The 20978-nt window shown below is 34.3% G+C and overlaps 1 protein-coding gene and 1 pseudogene across 1 annotated transcript; both read left to right on the forward strand.

Moving 5' to 3' along the window:
- The first annotated feature begins 3941 nt into the window (after positions 1-3941).
- Positions 3942-7534, forward strand: LOC18047961 (immune-associated nucleotide-binding protein 9). The gene is made up of 5 exons (XM_006441727.2): positions 3942-4176; positions 4266-4543; positions 5936-6100; positions 6189-6323; positions 7291-7534. The coding sequence occupies exons 1-5, from the start codon at positions 3942-3944 to the stop codon at positions 7501-7503; spliced, it is 1026 nt and encodes a 341-aa protein (XP_006441790.2). The 3' UTR covers positions 7504-7534.
- An 8754-nt stretch (positions 7535-16288) lies between these two features.
- LOC112099713 lies at positions 16289-19388 on the forward strand (annotated as a pseudogene).
- Positions 19389-20978: the final 1590 nt, after the last annotated feature.

Raw genomic sequence — 20978 nt, forward strand, 5'->3', positions numbered from 1 at the left:
TTAAATTCAGAAATATTAATACAAACAACCCGAGATACTCATTCTATCAATTGTGCATACGTTGTAGAATGGGACACCATGATCCTTCTTGCCTTCGTACCATTAAATCTATAATGGTTGTTTTGCTCAATCCATTCACCACAGAACATAGTAGGCACACATACTGAAGTCATTTCATGCAATAATATAACACATGATTATACAACAAATACAAAAATAAAAACAAACAAGGTATATAACAAAGTGTGGACCCGTTTGCATATATACACGACTGCAGTCGTGTAATTGATAGTTTATACGACATTAACTATGTGACTTGCTAAAATACACAATTATAGTCCAGTAAATAGTCAGAAGATATATTTAGTAAAAAAAATATAATCTTTATACTAACAGAATGTTAGGTGTCATAACAGACACTATATTTTTCACAATTGCACAACTATTATCGTGTAAATTCATACATACACGAAAAAAGTCGTATAAGTTATAAAAATACACGACTCAATGAATAGTTAGAGAGCATATTTCTTCTCCAAAAAATATTTTTCTTGCACTGATAAAATGCTAAGGTCTTATAACAATTGGAACATTTTTCATATATGCACAATTATAGTATGTAAGTTCATACGTACACAATAGTAGTCGTGTAACTTATTACAACACATGATTATAGTCCAGTAATAGTAAGAGTACATATTTAGTGAAAAAAATATATTTTTTGCACCAATAGAATGCTAGGGTGTCATAATAATATGAACATTTTGCACTTTCACGACTACAGTCGTGTAAATCCATACATACACAACTGTTGTCGTGTATGTCGGGTGCAGAACAAAATTTTGGAAACAAATTCAGGTTTCAATGAATGCAGTTATAAAATACGTCAAATAAAAGTGATATGATGCAAATGTAATGAAAATATGAGTTGGTTTATTGTTTATCACAAACCAAACAAAACCCTAAAAATAAAATAATTTCAACAAAATGAATTAATAACACAAAATAAAAATAAAGTTTCAAATACCATATTCATGGGATAAATAATGCACCCAACTGCAAACTAAAATCCCAGTGTATTGGTTGTTCATGAGTGATTTTGGGTGTGGAGTGAGTTTTTGTTGTGTGGAGTTAAAAAGAGTGAGAAGTAAAGAGTGTTCGAGGTGAGTTGTTTGTGTTTTATATTTTTCTTTAGGGATATTTTAGACAATGTACCGCATAAAAAGGTATATCCAGATAATTTTCAAGCATGGGGTATATTTAACTAAATACCCTATTTTAAGGCATCTTTAATTAAAAACCCCAAGTTATTCATACTAAATTAAGATTGATAAGTAAAAGCAAAGGGCAAGTAAAATTACCCTTTTCATTAACAAACACATGTCCATTCAACAACTCAGCAAACTCAAACACATCCGTAGGCTTCTTCAATTCTTCACATGCTCGTGAATACGTTTGATGCTTGTAACTGTTAAAAAACTAAAATCCAAGTTAAAATAAAATTAAAAAAAACCCCAAAAATCAATTAATTATAAAACAATACCTAGATTTTCTGGGCCGAAAGTAGACCAATTGTAATGGTCATTGAAGTGATCGTGGAAAAGGGCTAAAAGGTCATTTTGAGAGAGTGAAAGAGGCAAATGACGAATCACTACTTTGGTTCTCTGCAATGGCTTCTTCATTTCATCGCATTCAATTTGTCCCGATTGTATTGAAATTGAAAATCGAAAAAGAGTTTTGATTATTTTGTACCCTAATTTTCAATTTGGGTTGAGAATGAAATTGGAATATCATTTATTGGAAAGTTTTAGATGCACATAACCGTTGTGTTTTCCTCTGGGGGGCCTCTGAGTACTCCCAAATGGGAGATTTACCCTTGGGAAACGTTGTCGTGTGGGCGTTCCCTTTGCAAGTAACACGTGTCGATAAGTTAACAAGATTCATATTTCAATGCCCGGGGCAAGGGCAATTGATAGTCCTTACTTCCCTGCATATTGCTTCTGTGGAATCTAGGGGTCTTAACGTGTAAACGACAAAAAAAACCCCTATAAAGTATGAATGGGCTAATTTAATAAAGGAGCATCCATAATAACAGTAATAATAATAATAATAATGGGAGATCGTCGGTATTCCTCTACTCAAATCAATATATACTAATTACTTTAGTATTGTTTATGAAATATTTAATAATTTTTTAATAGTATAATTTTTATTTTTGAATAAATTTTTATTCATATTTATTACAAATCAAATGAATAATACAAATTAAAATTTAAATTTAAATACTAAAAATAAAAATATATGCTTCGATATAAATAAAAATTAATTATAAAATATTTTCTTGTACTTTTTTATTTTTAAATATTTTTCTTATAATGAATGCATATATTATGGTTCCAAGATAAGTTATTAAAAAAATTACTCATTTGCCCTTTTGTTTTAATTTTTTTGGGGACGGGAGAATTATATATATTAGTTCCAATAGAAAAAAAAATTAACAACCTCCTTAATAATAAAAGTGACAAAATAATGAAAGGCAAAAGAGAGAAATTGCATGTTCATTCATCTTTTAGATTCTTTTCTTCTCAACTTTCGATTTAAACCCTTTTAAATTCTTTTCTTCTCAACTTTCTATTTAAACTTTCTAATATTCTTTACTTCCCAACTTTCTATTTAAACTCTTTTAAATTCTTTTCTTCAACCTCTTTTAGATTCTTTACTTCTCAACTTTCTATTGAAACTCTTTTACATTCTTTTCTTCCCAACTTTCTATTTAAACTCTCTTACATTCTTTACTTCTCAACTTTCTATTTAAACTCTCTAATTACAGGCTTTACTTCTCAACTTTCTATTACATTCATTATTTAATTTATAATTTTCATACCTTAAATCCTAAAATTTAAGGCTTTCTCATCTCTTCATACGCAACGCAATCTTTTTAGCTCTCCTCTCTTCGCAAGTAAGTAAAATCTCAGTTTATCGCATCATCTCACGGTTTGTTTTCATACTTTGCTTTCTCCAAATTGCCCTCGCCTTTTCCTCTGAATCTTAATTTTTGTTTTTTTAATTATAGACTCGATTTTATTTACCTCGGTTTGTAAATTTTATCGGATGTAATGCATAATCATGGGCGACCCAATTAAGGCCTAGGAGGGGGTTCAGCCCCTTCTGAGCTATTAATTTTTCTTTTAAATGTACTCCAAGCCCTTTCTAAAAGAATTAAATTAGAAAAATTTAGACACATTTTTCATATAACAAAAAACTTTTAATTCAATGGTAAGAGTTTATTTGATGGTTTTAAAGTCCTGATTCAAATCCCAATAGCCACAATATTTTTTTAATATTTTGTGAAAACTACTTAGAAAAATGATACTTTCATGCATTTGAAATAAATAATTTATTACTATTATTATTTAGAATTTAAAAGAAAGTAATGAAATTTGAGTTTATGAGACTTAAAATGTATTCGTGTGAACATTTAAAAAAAAAATCCAAATTAAATAGATTTTTTTAACTAAGCCCCCTAATTAAAATGTCTAGGTTCGCCACTGTGCATAATTGATTGTCATCATTCTTTTTTCAATAACTTCATAAAACAAGCATAATTAAATTAAAATATATATCAGCACAATTAATTAATTAATTGATGCTCTTTAGATTTTGTGCTTGATTATATATCAATTCATCATATTTTTATTAAGATTATAAATATAACTATATTGTCGGGGTCTGAATGATTTTTATTTTTAATATTTTTTATGAATTTATTCATGTTCGGTTGGATAATATTTAAAGTAATAACAAATATAGGTTTTAATGGAGTGAAATTGTAAGGGTATGGTGACTAAAGTTTGTTTCTTATTGTTTAATGGTAAAATCTGAATTCAATGTGAAGTGGTTTGACATTGTAAATGCATTGCAGGTAAATTGAAATCTTTGTTATGATGGGAGGAAGAGTGATTGATGCCGATTCGAAGCCTAATTCTCCATCTAATGGGGAGCGCAATTTGGTTTTAGTTGGCCGTACTGGCAATGGCAAAAGTGCAACGGCCAATAGTATTCTCGGAAAAAAAGCCTTCATGTCGAAGGCTGGCTCGTCTGGGGTTACCAAAACTTGTGAAATGCAGAGAACCATGCTCAAAGCTGGCCAAGTTGTTAATGTCATTGATACCCCTGGTAATTTACTAATGTTGGTGCCTAGATATTCCATTCCATGCTTGTTGATGTTGTGCTGGTAAGTAGATTGATGTTATGAGTGATTGCAGGACTTTTTGATTCTTCGGCTGACCCTGAGTTTGTCAGCAAGGAAATTGTCAAATGTATTGGTATGGCCAAGGATGGGATCCATGCAGTCCTTTTAGTTTTCTCTATTAGAAACCGTTTTTCTAAAGAGGAAGGAGCTGCAATACACATTTTGGAGTCCTTGTTCGGGAAAAAAATTTCTGACTATATGATTGTTGTTTTCACGGGAGGGGATGAACTTGAAGATAATGACGAAACATTAGAAGATTATTTGGGTCGTGAGTGTCCAAAGCCTTTAAAGGTTTGTTTCTGAATGGCAATAGTTTTCGATAATTTCATTAGTCATTTTGATCAAGTTGTCTTTCTTTGGTTCTTTTGAGAAGTTTTAGACTCCTTTACGGTTGGAGTATTGGAAGTTTAATATGAATATATGCATGCTGAAAATACTAGATAGGTTTATAGTAGGCCAGCCGTCTTAAAGTTCCATTTTCAATAGTGCTTCATTTTCTGAATGGTTTTCTTATGCCATGCGGGATTGACCGGAGAGGTGATTGGTTGGTAATTTTCTACTGGCGTTACTTAATTTTAGTTATAGGTTAATGTCTTAATTTTATTTAATCTTGGTTCTTATTTTATTAATATGTTCATTTGTTTATTTCTTAAAATATGTACCTCTTTGATTTATATGCTTAAAATGATCTTACTTTTAAGATTTTACAAGTGTGCCAAGGAGGAGATGACTTGCTATACAAGTCCATTTTATTAGGCACTGTTTGAATAAACTATCAAGTCTAACTTTACAAGGATTAAAATTCTCTTAAACATTCCTTGTGGATCCTAGCCTCAAAATTGGTGTCTAAAATTTAATGTGAGACTATTTTTCAGTTTCAGCATGCAAATCTCCTAAATTCAGCATTTACTTGATGAATTTGGTTCTTAGAACTTTTTAAGTTTAGAAAGATTTGTATCAAGTTCCTCTGTTTTACTGCATTCTTGATTTAACCTACGAGGAGTTGGAAGAAAAATAACAAAAATCAAGCTGAAGGAATCAAAATCGGAATATTTTACAGTTAAAGTGAACTTTGTTTTTTTTATTGTACTAATTTTTGTAGTTTGAAGGAATCAAAATTTTTTAATTATAATGCCGCAAAATTAGGTCAATTATGTAGATGCCACAAAAAATAGGATCATGTCTTTTGGCAGTTTTGAGGTTTGGTCACTTGAGTTTGTTTAGGATAATAGTGCATTCTTTCATGCTTTGTTCTAGTGCAACTACTGCTCTGTAGCCACTGATTTTGATTGGGTCAATGTTTTTCACTCGAAAATATGCAATTTGCTTTATTCCTGATCACTTTATTATTATTATTATTATTATGATTATTATTATTATTATTTCTGTTATATGGAATGCTTATCACCTTTTAAGATCTTTAAATTTGATGGACATAAGAGGTTATTGTAAGTGGTCAAACCATAAGGAGAATGGAATTGATTATTAAAATTTGATTATGGCTTGCCCTTAAATAGTTTTTGAGGATGCATGATATTAAGTACTAATGATCACAACAAAAACAAATTTTGTCGGCTCAATATCTTCAAACTTTTGGAGACTACAAGTGTTTGATTGGTTTATCAATGCTTACAAAAGGGGCTAACATTTGCTTTATTCCTGATCACTTTTCCATTATTTTAGGAAATCCTTCAACTATGTGATAATAGGTGCGTGCTTTTTGATAACAAGACTAAGGATGCGGCCAAGAGAACTGAGCAGGTTGGGAAGCTTCTTTCTCTGGTTAACTCTGTCATCGCGCAGAATGCCGGGCAGCCATATACAGACGAAATCTTTGCCGAGTTGAAGGTGACTTCATTACTATCGTAATAGACTTCTCTGCTGCTTCTTTCTGAATATGTGATGACCATGTCTCTTTTTTTTTTTTTCTACTCAGAAAGGGGCTACTAAACTCCGTGATACCCAAGTTGAGGTTGATTCTCTCAAGGGATATTCAAAACGAGAAATTTCAGAGCTGAAGGAGCAGATGCAAAAATCATATGAAGATCAACTCAAACGAACTACTGAGATGGTACTTTTTATGCTCCTCATTTTGACATCAAAATATGACATGCATATGTGTTCATTTCTCAGATTCGGTAATCATTTTTAAAACTGTGTAATTAAAAAATGCCTATAAAGCGTGCAGATACCTAGATATTATCATTTCTCAAACTATGTAATGATATTTTAAATCATGAGACTTGGAGGTGGTAAAGATTGCCGCACTGTCCTTACCCCTAGATTGTTGGAGATTGCCATCTGAAAAGAGGCTTATCTTGCTAGTTGATGGGGACAAATCTGTTATTATCTGTTCACTGATTGTGTTTTGAAGCTGTACCATGTTGTTCTTACCTTGAATATTGTTTGACCGCCGTGTGCTGTTTTGTTTCTTGATGAAATTAAGTGTGTTACTCTATGTTGGTAGCTATAGGTGGTTTACTCATCATGACTTGCACTTAAGAATGGATTCTGCACTTGTTTAGCGATCAATAATAAGAACATTTCTTGTAATACTTTGGATGTTGTTTTGTTGCTAGGAATTCTGCACCCCTGAGTCTGTGGGAACAATTGAAATGTTATAAGCAAGTTATGTCACATTCTAATTTGGAGTTGCTGTAACATTCTGTGTAATGACTATATTTCTTGGGTGCTAATAAGTTTTACTCTCCACATTCCTGGAGTGTGGCAAAATGAAAAAGTTAGTAGATTCTTTAATATTTTATATTTTGGGTTTATCTGTTTATTTTTTTAACCTTTTGTTTCTACCATTTATCAATGATTGAGAGAGTGGAATTGATTGTAATAAGAAAGTTTTGCCAAGTATGGTGAACTTAGCAACTCCCTTTGCAATTGGATTAAACTAAATTAACACTTAAGAAGTTTCTTCTCTTAATTTGGAGTTTTATATTACCACTGCCCAATCTTTTTTTGTATTATGCTGCGACTCCTGGGCTTAGTGGCATGTTTTCTAGTTGATACTGATGATTTTTTGATAGGTTGAGTCTAAGCTCAAAGAGACAACAACTAGGCTCGAACAGCAATTGGCAGAGGAGCATCTTGCTCGATTAAAGGCAGAAGGGGCTGCACAGTTAGCTCAAATGAAGTCAAATGAAAAAATTTTTAAGCTTAGAGAGAAACTTGAAAGATCTCAGAGGGAGACTCAGGAGCTCCGTAACCGAGCTCCACAACCGCCGTGTCCCATTCTTTGACCTAGTCACCTGCAGGCTCTCTGTGCCATTGGCGTGAAAATCACCTAAAGTATATTTTTTCTGTCTCCTCTTCCTTTTTCAGATAATATTTGAACTTCATACCGCATTTATTCTCGGTGTTTTACTATAGTCAAGAAGCTTATATCCTGTATTATGTAAATGTTCACTGTCCAGTCTCGAGTGCTGTCTTAAGATAGTATTATATGGAAAAACTGTATTGACATCAAATGAAGTTTCTTTTATGGAGCCGTCTTGAATATTTTCTTACACGGTGATTCCAAAGAGATGTGATTCCTTTTCTCCTCATTGAGCTCTTAATGAACGCTATATTGTTTTCACATTGGTAGCAGTCCTAGCAGACACACTCCAAGATATGCCCTTCTAACAATCATGACTTTCGCAAAAATTTCAAACAGACTAATAGAGTACTCCTAATGTCCAAGAGACTTGCAATAAACCACCGAACTTATGACCCTTCTTTGATTCACACCAAACTTCAACTAGCTCGATAGCCTAGACTTATCAAGTACATTATTTATTTATACATATATGACACAATCTGTATTTAATTTATAGGTAATGCAAATCCTTCAACATCATACAACATTAGTTATATAGATATTAAGTCTTAGCGTAGCCACTGGTCCCCCAAAGAGAAGCAGCCAGTTTTAATTCAGCGTAAGTAATTAGGTTACACATAAACTGATCCAGTTTCATATATTGCTGGTTTCAAAAATAGGTACCAAGTAGCACACAAATTCATTAGATAATCATAGTTTGATCATAGATCTCGTGCTGAGATGCCACAAGCTTGATCTCCAGTGTCTAGCTTACCTGCAAATGGGAGAAAACGTTGATGCACGTGCAACGCGAGAACGTAGAAATGAAATGTGATAGAAGAATTATTTACCCGAGATAGAGTATCTTCTTGTCCGGGTGAGAGTAAGCGGTGCCACCACCCTCGATGATAGCGGGACTGAAGAAATTCCGAGAAGCTAATGCATGGATTGCATTCAGCTCTTGCCCAGTCACCGTGTTTGCTTACTGAAACCTCTCCATTTGTGCTATCTGAGTTTCAGAAACCATGAAATTTTAATAACGTTCAGAAATTTTGGGATAGGGTGAGACAAATGCATTATATATACGAAGGACTGATTAGCATACCTTTGATCGGAGACACACACTTTCATTTTCCAGCTCAATCTCCTGTGGAAATGAAAATGTTGAATAGTTTCATAAAAGCTTGGAAGAAAATGAAAAAGGCTAAACAGGATTTAAATAAATTTTAATTATTATCCTTTTCTGCAAGAACTCATTTTCAGCTGGCGGCATTTCATGCTGTTGCACAAAACAGGAAACACACAAAGCAACAAATTATTTACAAAATGACATAAATTACATGTACTGAACCTATACCGATAATGTCATGACCCAACCCAGACCTGGCAAGATATTGTCCGCTTTGGGCCTTAACAAGGCCCGCACGGATTTGTTCTTGGGGCGCCCATACACCCCAAAACGCATCTTGCCAATTAAGGCGTGGATCACTCCTTATAAACCAAGCATCTCTCCCGTGCTTTGCCGATGTGGGATTTGCCTAGGGTGTTACATACAACCCCCCTTGGGGACTCAACGTCCTCGCTGAGGTTTGCCCCACCATCGCTCAAGAGGACACGCAGAGCCGCTCTGATGCCATAATGTCATGACCCAACCCAGACCTGGCAAGATATTGTCCGCTTTGGGCCTTAACAAGGCCCACACGGATTTGTTCTTGGGGCACCCATACACCTCAAAACGCATCTTGCCAATTAAGGTGTGGATCACTTCTTATAAACCTAGCATCTCTCCCGTGCTTTGCCGATGTGGGATTCGCCTAGGGTGTTACATACACCCCCCCTTGGGGACTCAGCGTCCTCGTTGAGGTTTGCCCCACCATCGCTCAAGAGGACACGCGGAGCCGCTCTGATACCATAATGTCATGACCCAACCCAGACCTGGCAAGATATTGTCCGCTTTGGGCTTTAACAAAGCCCGCACGGATTTGTTCTTGGGGCGCCCATACACCCCAAAACGCGTCTTGCCAATTAAGGTGTGGATCACTCCTTATAAACCCAGCATCTCTCCCGTGCTTTGCCGATGTGGGATTCGCCTAGGGTGTTACAGATAATGTTTATGCAACGTATTATTGCAAAACAACGGTGTATTTCTCAAATTCAATTATTATTTTTTGTTGATTTCATGCATATATAATGCAATTAATTAATTACCTTCTTGGACCTGATCCTAGTGATGCCTCGCTCAAGCCTGTTCTCCAGTTTCTAAGCTCTTTTACAGTTAAAGAACTCAGAGAATCACCCATCAAATGCCTATATGAAGACTCAAGAGTGAGATAACCAATTGAAAATTCAATTGAAATTGTATATTTTGGCATAATTAATTAATAACTACGCTTAATATGAAAATGATTGTTCATGAAATAATTGAAAATACCTGTTAGAATTCTGTAACATTTGAATTTGCTGCCGCAGCTTCGCTGATTCCTGCTGATAGTATTGTTTCCATGGGTCACATGTAATGGAAGAAGTTAAATTTTTATTGGGAACTTTATATTTCAATGCTAGCTATGTGGTAACAAACGGTAATTAATTGGTTTTTTTTTCTTTTTTTTTCACCTTTTCATAATAATATATATTCCCAACAAAGCCTGAATTTATAGCTTAAATTAATGAATTACTTACCTGAGCATTGATCTCAGTAACAGTGCCAGAATTTGAATTATCTGAACACGCCTTCTTGTACCTATCAATGGTTGACCTTATGCTGCTACGTGCATAACACATAAATTTCTAATTATTTAGCATAATTGTTTGAATTTTTTTTGGATAAAAAAGGAATAAGAACAGAGGAAGCTGAACTTTAATAAAAAAATTTGTTTCTTTATTAAATATCATTTATGCTGTCCCATTATTTTTCATGATCCTTCAGCCTTCAGCTACATGCATGAACAAAAATAGACATAAAAAGAAAGACATACTAAATAAGACGTATATAAAAATGTTTTAATTTATTTTCAATTCTTTATTCTCAAGGAGGACATTGGAATAAGTTTGCTAAACCTAGCTTCCCTCTACATCTAGCTAGTTCATTAGTTCCAAGTTCAAAGTGGCATTTATTTACTCTCTAGTTTGAGAGAATTTTATCCCCACAAGCCAATTGAATATTGAGATGAGAACTACTAAACTAATAGGTGCTTCTTGATATACCTATCAAGCTAACATTTCAAGTTCTACGCCTAATATTTCAATTGTAAGTTTAATGTGTAAGGTTTCTTTAATCTAACAAATCTAATAATATCCAAGTTACTTATGTCAACAGCCTCATACGACAGCCACTCCCTATGGTTCCTAGTATCATGAACCCTAATAATAAATGAAATTATATGTGCCCAATCCCTATAATTTGAACTTTGAAGTGAAGAAGCTAGCACTTTATATCCCCATCACATTGAAGAGTAAAAATCTCTTTCACGTTTCAGGTTTCTATTCACCATGCATGCAGAAAGAGCAAGACCTAATAGCATTTTAAATTTCTTCAAACAAGTCCATCACTTTAATAGCATGAAAATGTTAATGCAAACTGAGAAAGAAGCCAATGCACAATTGAAAATTTTCGGTGCTTTTAGAGTCAAAAGTACTGAAGAAAACTGAAGTGAAAGATATGATTCAGATTGCTTCAATGAAGAAAAAGATATGGGAAATTTTTTAAAGCTAAAAGTAGAAACAAAAGCCAAAGAAAATTGAGAATTTGTAAATGATTATAAAAGGAAAGAATCCATCAGGCCAGATTTCAGATCACTACATGCAGCATGCTGTAATTATTAATATGATTATTAATGTATTGCAACTGCTGTGTATTTTGTCAAATGATCTAAAACCCTAGATACAGATAGGAAAGTCGCCACAAGCCCACAACCTTTTCTTTTTCTGGGGAATTGGAGTGGACAACTTCGGATAAATTTTTTAATTTTTTTTCTAAAAAAGTTTTAGCTACCATGAAATGATGTACTTGCAAGAGTCTAACTTTCATCACGAACAAATATCCATTTATGACATTCGTTTAATTATCAAAAAGTTGAAATTGTTGAAACAAAATTGTTTAAAAAGAAAATTGTTTTTCACCAAAGCAGTGACTCAAGACCAACAATAACATTTGTAGTAGAACCACGGAATGATAATGCTTTTTGTATAACACTATCTCTTTCCAAATTTGCATAACTATTTACAAGGTGTAGCGCAAGATGAAATCTTTCTTCATCCTATTCACACTACACATAATAGAATTAATAACACAATTTAATATTGATTAAAGTATTATGCAAACTAAGAAATATAAATCATATGATTAATTTACCTTATAAGTTAGGAATAACATTTCATTAGGTGTCTCCATGAACTTCATCACATATAAGCCACAATCACTTTCATTTGCTTGAATTGGTACATTATTTGAATATAACATATCAAGTCAACGAAATATAGTTAGAAGGAAAGTTAAAGGCTATATCACGAAACACTAATAGGTCCAATGCACGTAACTGCAATAGTAATAATGATAGTTATTATTTATTGCAATCTAGTAATTTCATGGATGATTCACAAATTTGAATTTATGTTTTGCTTAACTATTTCCTCACGATCATTTGGTTTTGTTTCACAAGCAGGTAGATAATCTCAAATCTCAGTAGTCTTATCTTTTATATTCATTATCGCAAGATACCAATGTTTTGCAAGCCCATCATACAGAGGAGCATAAATATATGAAATAATACACAAAATTTTGTACTAATCATTACACACCTCAAATAATACTAATAAAACATATGATATTTGAGTAAATAATTTTTTTTGAACATATAATAATGTATTTGACCTTTTCACATATTTCGAGTGCACCTATGTAAAATCCACAAATGTTATATTTACAGACCAAAATGTCAATCTTTGATCTATCAATGTTTGAGACACCTGACACATTCACACTATTTGTTACAAAATTCATAAAGAAATAATTATATGAGGATGGTGAGATATAACTTTAAAAATTTTAAATTTTTGGGAAAAACCTATTATACATTTGTAATAGCAAAAATATAAAACATACACCAAAAAGAGTTGGTAAAAACCTTTTATATTCATTATCGTAAGATACCAATGTTTTGGAAACTCATCATACAGAGGAACATATATAAAATAATACACAAATTTTGTACTAATCAATACACACCTCAAATAATAATAATAAAACATATGATATTTGAGTAAATAATTTTTTTTTGAACATATGATAATGTTCTTGACATTTTCACATCTTTCGAGTGCACTTATGTAAATCCACAAATGTTATATTTACAGACCAAAATTTCAATCTTTGATCTATTAGTGTTTGAGACACCTGACCAATTATAAGTTTCTTATTACCTTTATAAGGTTCACTAAAGCTAAGATTGTTGAGGTCATTGGTAAGATAATGAGTTGCTCCACTGTCCAAGTACCAGCTATCATCCATTACAGTCTCTGGTGTTGCCATATAAGCAGACATGTTTCTCTGATTATAGCCTTGATGAAACTCTTGATTGTAACTGCCTTGATGTGGATACCTCATTATTGGAACAAATCCTTATTGAACCTATCTTTACATATATCAACAGTGTGTCCGATGGTGAAACACACTTGACATCTAGGTTGATACTGCTGTAATAAAGAATTACTAGGCATTTGAGTCCTACCACCTTGATTCCAAGGTCTTCCTCCATGCATATTATTTCCTCTTCTACTTTCTTTCCTCTGTAATAATTTCCTCCTTGCTGGTTGATTCTAAAATTTCTTGCATCATGTATCCAAAATTTTCAGATCTTGAACCATCTTGATTGAAGGCAAAATTTGAGTTGTAAGCACCTGAACATTTCTTCTTGTTTGGTCCTCTCTGAGAAAAATTTACAGCAAAAGCCAGATTTGCTTCCATAGCTTCAGCTAAAGCTTATTGTTCCAATATTCCTTCATGTGTCATTAACATTGAGAGTGAATTTGATAGAGATCCATATCTTGTCATTTCCCTGTGATCAACACTATTACATGATTGGATTCTGAACCAATTCCTCCCAACACACTCATTATGAAATCACAGTCACTCATTGGTGCTCCTATTGCTACCATGCTATCTGATATCCCTTTCATTTTGTGAAAATAGTCATAAATACTTAGATTGTTCTTCTTTGTCTTCATCATTTGATTCTTTAGCTGTAATGCTCTGGGTTTGTTTTGTGAGCCATAAAGTTTCTCCAGAGCTTTCCAAACTTTAAAGGAAGTTTTACAACCAAGAACACTTTCAGTCATGGAAGAAAGTAACCAACCTAACAGCTGTTGATCAGCTCGTCTCCAATTCACAAATCCAGGGCTTAGAATCCTCTGATATGTGTATGGTGTTGTGATTGAACCATCAATATAACCTTCTAATCCATTTCCTTGAATAGATGCCAATGCTTGCATTTTCTAGATCAAATAATTGGATTTTTCAAGCTTAACTGGTGTAGAGAAGGTGTAAGAAATGGTTGTGGTTTGATTTGTAGTTTGATTTGAGCTTGATGATGCCATCTGGCTCTGATACCAACTTCATTTCAATACAGTCCTAGCTCTTTCTTCCCTCCTCCAGTTCTTCCTCATCTTTTTCATCTTCTTCTTCTTTACCTCTACATCTATATTTTCCTGATTCTAATCATAATATGTCTCATAATTCTCCACATTCTTCTTCCTCTACACCTCTTATGCCTATTTCATAGCCATTTGTTCCTAATCAAGTTCCACTGCCAACTCATCCAATGGTTATAAAAGCAAAAGCATGTGTATTTAAGCCAAAATATCTTGCATATTCTTCTGTTCTTAACAAACAGGAACCTGCTACAATCTCTCAAGCTCTCTCAAATCTTAAATGGAAAGCATCCATGTAGGCTGAGTATGATGCACTTATAGAAAATAGAACTTGGGTTCTTGTACTAGCCTCTCAAGCTACTAAAGTTTTAGTTGTAAATGAGTGTTTCACATTAAGTATAATGCAGATGGTTATGTCTCCAAGTATAAAGTTTGGTTGGTTGCAAAGGGGTTTTATTAAACCCCCGACATTGATTATTTTTAGACTTTTAGTACTTTTAGTCCTGTGGTTAAGCAATCTACTGTGAGAATTGTACTTAGTCTTGCTGTTATGAAAGGCTAGAAAATAAGGCAGATAGACATCAACAATGCTTTCCTCAATGGGGAGCTCAATGAAGATGTCTACATATTTCAACCTAAGGGTTTTGTCCAACCTTCATCTGGTCATATTTGTAAGTTGCTTAAGGCTCTTTATGGCTTGAAATAGGTTAAGGAAAGCATTGTTGAAGTGGGGGCTTCAGAACTCAAGGGCAAATTCATCTTTGTTCTTTAAACATGAACTTGGAGGTATTATGGTTGTATTGATATATGTGGTTGATATTCTAATTACTGGAGATAATAATGCAATGATTGAAAGATTCATTAAATATCTTGGAGATACTTTTGCTTTAAAAGATCTTGGTGAATTCAATTACTTTCTTGGTATTGAAGTTACTCATGGTGTATAGGGCCGTTTACATCTCTCACAAGCCAAATATGTAATAGATTTGCTCACAAAAAGTGACATGAAAAGTTGTAGAGAAAGTGATACTCCAATGAGTACAGGATAGAAACTAAGAAGAGCAGGAAATGAAGATAATTTGATTGTTAATGTTACTGAGTATAAAAGCATAATAGGTGCATTGCAATATTTGGCATAAGGCCAGAACTTAGTTTCAGTAAACAAGTTGAGGCAATTTCTTGCTGCACCTACTAAGAATCACTGGATTGCTTGTAAAAGAATTCTAAAATACTTGAAGGTAATAAAGAATTATGGCTTGTTGTTTAAACCAGGTGGTAATGTTGCCTTAACTGCATATATAAATGCAAATTGGGCATGTGATGTTGATGACCAAAAGTCAATCAGAGCATACTGTGTATATCTTGGGCAAAATCTTATTTCATGGTCTTCAAAAAAGTAATAAAATGTAGCAAGATCTAGCACAAAGTCAAAATATAGAGCATTATCAACATCATGTGCAGAAATTGTTTGGATTCAAACTTTGCTTGAAGAACTTAAGCTTAAGTGCAGTCAAACACCAATAATCTGGTGTGACAATAATGGTGCTACTGCATTGGCAACAAATCCAGTGTATCATGCCAAAACCAAGCACATAGACTTAGATGTGCATTTCATAAGAGAGAAGGTGACAAATAAACAAGTAGAGATCAAGTATGTGCCTAGTAAATGGAATATTGCAGATGTGCTTACAAAGCCTATGACTTAATCTTTCTTCAATTACTATAGAGACAAAGTTAATATTGTTCCACGACCGTTAAGCTTGAGGAGGGTGTTGAAATTCTTAATCAACAACAACAGATCAGTGGCTGAGATTAACGTGACTAGGATTGCTGAGCTGGACAAATTAGTTAGTGTGTTGTAATTAGTTGTTTAGTTATTAGCCTAGCCAATAGATAAATGACAGTTGTACAAATGTTGTTATTATTGTTGATCAACGGTATAAATTGATTACAAGCAGTGTGTAATTCATTGTATTCATATCAATAAAAAGCTCTTTGATTAAGTTAATTTTTCCTTCCTCTTTCTGTCACTTTCCTGTTAGCCGAACAAGCTATCTACTTAAGATTTGTGATTTCTAAGTATGAATAGCAGAGCTAAAAACTGGTTACTCAAGGAATACAGAAAGGATTTATGGAATAAGATTTATGTGGCGCCATACCAACGAAAGGATAGTGATATCACACAAGATGATGAAGCTACTCCTATAGTATTCTCATGCTGTTGGGGGCCTGGAAATCTAGAAACCACTTTTGTAATGTTAGATTCGGCAGATAAGCTTTCTACCCAATACCTAACTTCCTGGTCTCAAAATGTACATCATCAGCAGGGCAAAGCATATGGGCAGAAAAATCTTTTGAAGTTTATGATGGACCATCAGCCACATGTTGTTGTCGTAAGAGTTGCGAACTTGTCTTGCATGTCACTGAAGGATGATATATATGAGGTAAAATATTGATGTCCATTGTCATGAAATTTCAACTCTTAAGTCTATTGATATTTTTTTTGAGCTAAGCATTATACATGGGGATGAATCTCTGCCTCGCCTTTACGAACATTCCCAATCTCATCCGACCAGCTTCCTCGGCAGAAAGGTTAATACATTTTTGTCCTCTGTTCTGTGTCCAAACCAAGATCTGTTTTGCTGAACACTTATTTTTCTTATGTTGTCAAGGCATTGTTAGGCGTGCTGTCGCGCTTGGGTGCTATGTGCAAAATCCATTAGCAATGGTTACAAGATTATGTGGTCCTGAGAGGGAGATCTTGTCCATGAAGCTTAGTCCTTTCGAGAACTTTCTCACTCCTGATGGAAGTATGCAATGGTTGAACAGGTTATGGTAGATGTTACGAACTAGGTGGGGTTTGGACATTAATTTGGCTATGCTCCGTGAACGACTATTTGCTTCCTTGCAATTCATATCCTGCCTTGGCCCCAGAAAGGCAGCATTTTTCGCAGAGATCCCTTGTAAGAGCTGGAGCAGTATTTTCTTGCAAAGACTTTGTGACAGCTCATAGACTTGGTAAAAAGGTGTTTGTCAATGTGGCTGGCTTTTTGCGCGTCCTGCGGAGTGGGCAGGCTGCCAGCAGCAAGCAGTCAATTTACTGATTTATTGGATGATACGAGAATACATTCAGAATATTATGGTCTTGCATAAGAGTTGGCCAAGGAGGGACATAAATGGGACACTGAAGGCCATATGAATGGTCATGAAGATGCATTGGAGATGGCTATAGAATATGTCAGCAACCTCCCTGACTTATTGAAGACCTATCTTCTGGACAGACATATTAAAGAGAAGAGGCGTGAGAATAAAAGAGAGATATTATTTCTGATCAGAAGGAAATTTGTACATGGTTTTCAGGACTCGCGAAATCATTACAAAGAACCAAAAGTCAAGATGAAAAATTTAATATGATTTTGGGTGAAAGTGAAGACGCACTAGCTGAAAGGAGGGTTGTACAAGCCATAGTCCGCAAAGTGCAAGGTCAAAGAGCTATATGTGTACTTGAGTCACGATTGACTGGGATGCTAATGAAAGAAGACTATTTGGATGATTAAAAGAAGATTTCTGATTTTTCTGATAAGGCTGCGTGAAGGTACCAGTCTCATCAGCATGTTCGAGACCTTGATCCTGTCTATCTTGAAGACAGTAGCAGTCATAAGATGGAGCAAAGAAAAACTCTCAGAAAGGTGTTTGCAAAGAAACATATTAAGCAACGAATGATCTTTTCATCCCCACTTTGAGAATATAAAAGCTGATGCTGTGATAAAGGTATGCCGCTGATTCTCAAATTAGTAATATATTGATCAATTATAATGTTGCATAACAGGCTTTGTCACCGATGGGATACTTTTTAAAGTATAAACCATAAAGAACAAGTATTATTTTCTTCACTTTCCAAATGAAAAAATATGTCTGAAATATTGCTTTTAGAAAATATCATGGCAAAAGCGATGTTCGGCACAGCAATTGTTGAAAATCTTGGCATGATAACAGGACTATATACTAGTAGGTTTGTGCATTAATGATTTCAAAATTTATGTCGAACGATATCCTATATTTCTTTAGTTTGTAGAACCATAGAAAGTAAATGAGTTGTGTATCTCGCAAGTCTGCCCTAGGTTTCTTACATCATCAAAATTCTACACAGTTTTTAGCCAGTGACATTCTTGTGGTTGGTAATAATCTGTGCGAGTGTATGAGACACTCACTCGTTAAATTTGAAGATGGAGTTGTTCTCTTTATCTTAAGCTGAACTTTGCAATGACTTTGTTCATCCCTTGAATTTCAAATGCTAGCACGGCTTTGTGTCTCCACATTTTTTTCCTAAGTTCTTTCCGAGACTAGATCTTGCAGTTACTCTTTAATACGTAATGCAAAATATTGCATCTTTCTACAGCCCTGTTCTTTTCTTTTGCCAGTAAAAAGAAAGGTCCTCAAGCTATATTCATTGATTCATAAATGGTAACTACGTTTTAGATTCTTTGTTTATGCATTTTGAGATTGGTGGACTGCTACTGCCAGTTTCAATTCTGATTGCTAGAATATGGTTCTATAATTCGTTCTTTTTAGACTTTCTCATAACTGTGGCTAATGCATCTGTGTTTCATTACATTACTCAGCATTTTTTTTTTTGCCTTTCTCTTGTCTTCTTCAATAGAAATTATTTGACAAGTATGCTGGTGAAATCATCTTTCCACCTAGTTCATGCAGGCCTCGTTATATAATGTTAAGTCGCAAAGTTTATGGCGGAGTATATGCCCACAAAGGCATCCTACATTAGGAAAGGATCACAAAGACATCAAAAACTTGTTTCGTCTTGGGAATATGTTGAAGATTGGGGAGGATACCTTTGAGGACTTGGATGAGGTCAGTCACTCTTCTTTTCACAGGGAATAGAATACCATTTTCATCTGTGGGTGTGAAAATGTGCCTTTTGGTATCTGACCTGCCACGAGTGAAGTAAAAGCCGACATATTTGCTTCCATTTTCTATTAAATGTAGGTAATGGATCGATATGTTGGTCTCTTAGTTTCCCACCTCAAGGCAATGCTTAGCTATTGCAAGTTCAGAAAAGGCAGTAAAGAAGAGGTCGATGAGCTTTTACGGATTGAGAAAGCAGAGTTTCCTACAAGGATATTGTATTGTTTTAGCATCTCTCATGAAAATCTAGGGAAATAGTTTTCCATTTTACATATGTAAATAGCTGTAGGTTTATGTGTCTTATGAAGCTGCTAGGGCAATTGGCAATTCAAACTGAATTTGTAAATCAAACCATGCAGATTAATTTGGTTTGGTTTGTACTTTTTTGTTAATGAGGTAGTTGGGTTTTACATTTTAAGTTTAGATCATTATTTAATGTAATAACCTCACATCTACTTATTATTTATGATCGATGTATTTAAAAGTATTTTCTTTTTTAAAATTGAGAGTTCGTAAATTAAACTGAGCCAGACTAAATTTATAAACTAAATTGAATTAAAATCAAATCAAATCAAATCAAACCGACGAGCCAATTGTCATTTCAGTTTTTTTCATTAGAAGTGGGCATATGATTTGCTTTCTTAGATGATGGAATAACGATCTTTAGAAATCTTTGTACCCATCAATTGGCAGTTTTGGTATCGCTATTCATATTTTCCTTTGTATGTAATTTATGGTGTTAAAGTTGAAATCTTTTACTTCATATTAGCAATTGATCAATTTATAAATATTCACGAGCCTACGACTACAACATAAGCCATTAATTAACTTTGCGAATGCGTTTAGTAGGAAAAAAAAGGTTAAATATCGTTCGGGTCAGTTGGTTTAACTATTAAATATATATCGTTCGGGTCAGTTGGTTTAACTATCTTTTTTATTTTCTTTTTTTTTCCAAAATAGTGAAGGATTTAATGTCAAAAGAATTTTAGAGCTCAAAGAGAGAGGGAATATTGCTAGTCACATTTACCAACTATCACTAATATTTTAAAAAATAATTAGATATTACTATTTTGACCAGCACTTTATCTTTTACGAGTCGATCCGGTGCGAGTAGGGATTAGTCTAGGTTGTAGTACGGACTTAAAGATGCCTCTCATAGTTGAGATCCATTCAGAATCACCTTATAGTTCAAACCAAAAAACAATTAGACATTAATTAATATGTTTCACCAACTAGTGCATTTTAAAATCAAATTTGAGTATGGATTAATGATTGGGGTTTTATTTTTTATTTTTTAATGAAAGCGATAAAACACGGGAAATTTACAAAAATAGCCAAAAACATTAAGCGTTTTTCAACTTTAACCCCCCCAAATTTTTTCTATCAACATTAGCCAAACACCAAATTGTGGACAAAATTGCCCTCATCATTCTCACGTTTCCCTCAAGCAAATTCCTCCCCCTCTCACCAAAATCTCATCACCAAAATCCTGTATACATCGTCGGCGGCTGAAACAAGCTAAATCACATTGAAAATCTTCGGAGATCTCTAAAATCAAAGACAAAAATTGGAAACCCTAGGTGAGTTGTTATTGCCGTTGTTGTTGTTGTTGTTGTTGGTGGTGGTGGTGGTGGTGGTGGTGGTGGTGGTGGTGGTGGTGGTGGTGTTTAATGGCGGTGGTGGGTGAGATGCATGTGGGAAAGGGAAAGGAAGAGAAAAGGACATGCGCCTCGCGCGCGCGAGGCCACGCCTGTCGCACACAAGATGCGCGCGACTGGCCCATTCGCACGCGCGAGATGCACATGCCGCGGGCGAGACGCTTGCCAACCTGCGCACAACTCACGCGTG

Source organism: Citrus clementina, unplaced genomic scaffold (genome assembly GCF_000493195.1).
Source record: "Citrus clementina cultivar Clemenules unplaced genomic scaffold, Citrus_clementina_v1.0 scaffold_3, whole genome shotgun sequence".
Lineage (NCBI taxonomy): Eukaryota > Viridiplantae > Streptophyta > Magnoliopsida > Sapindales > Rutaceae > Citrus > Citrus x clementina.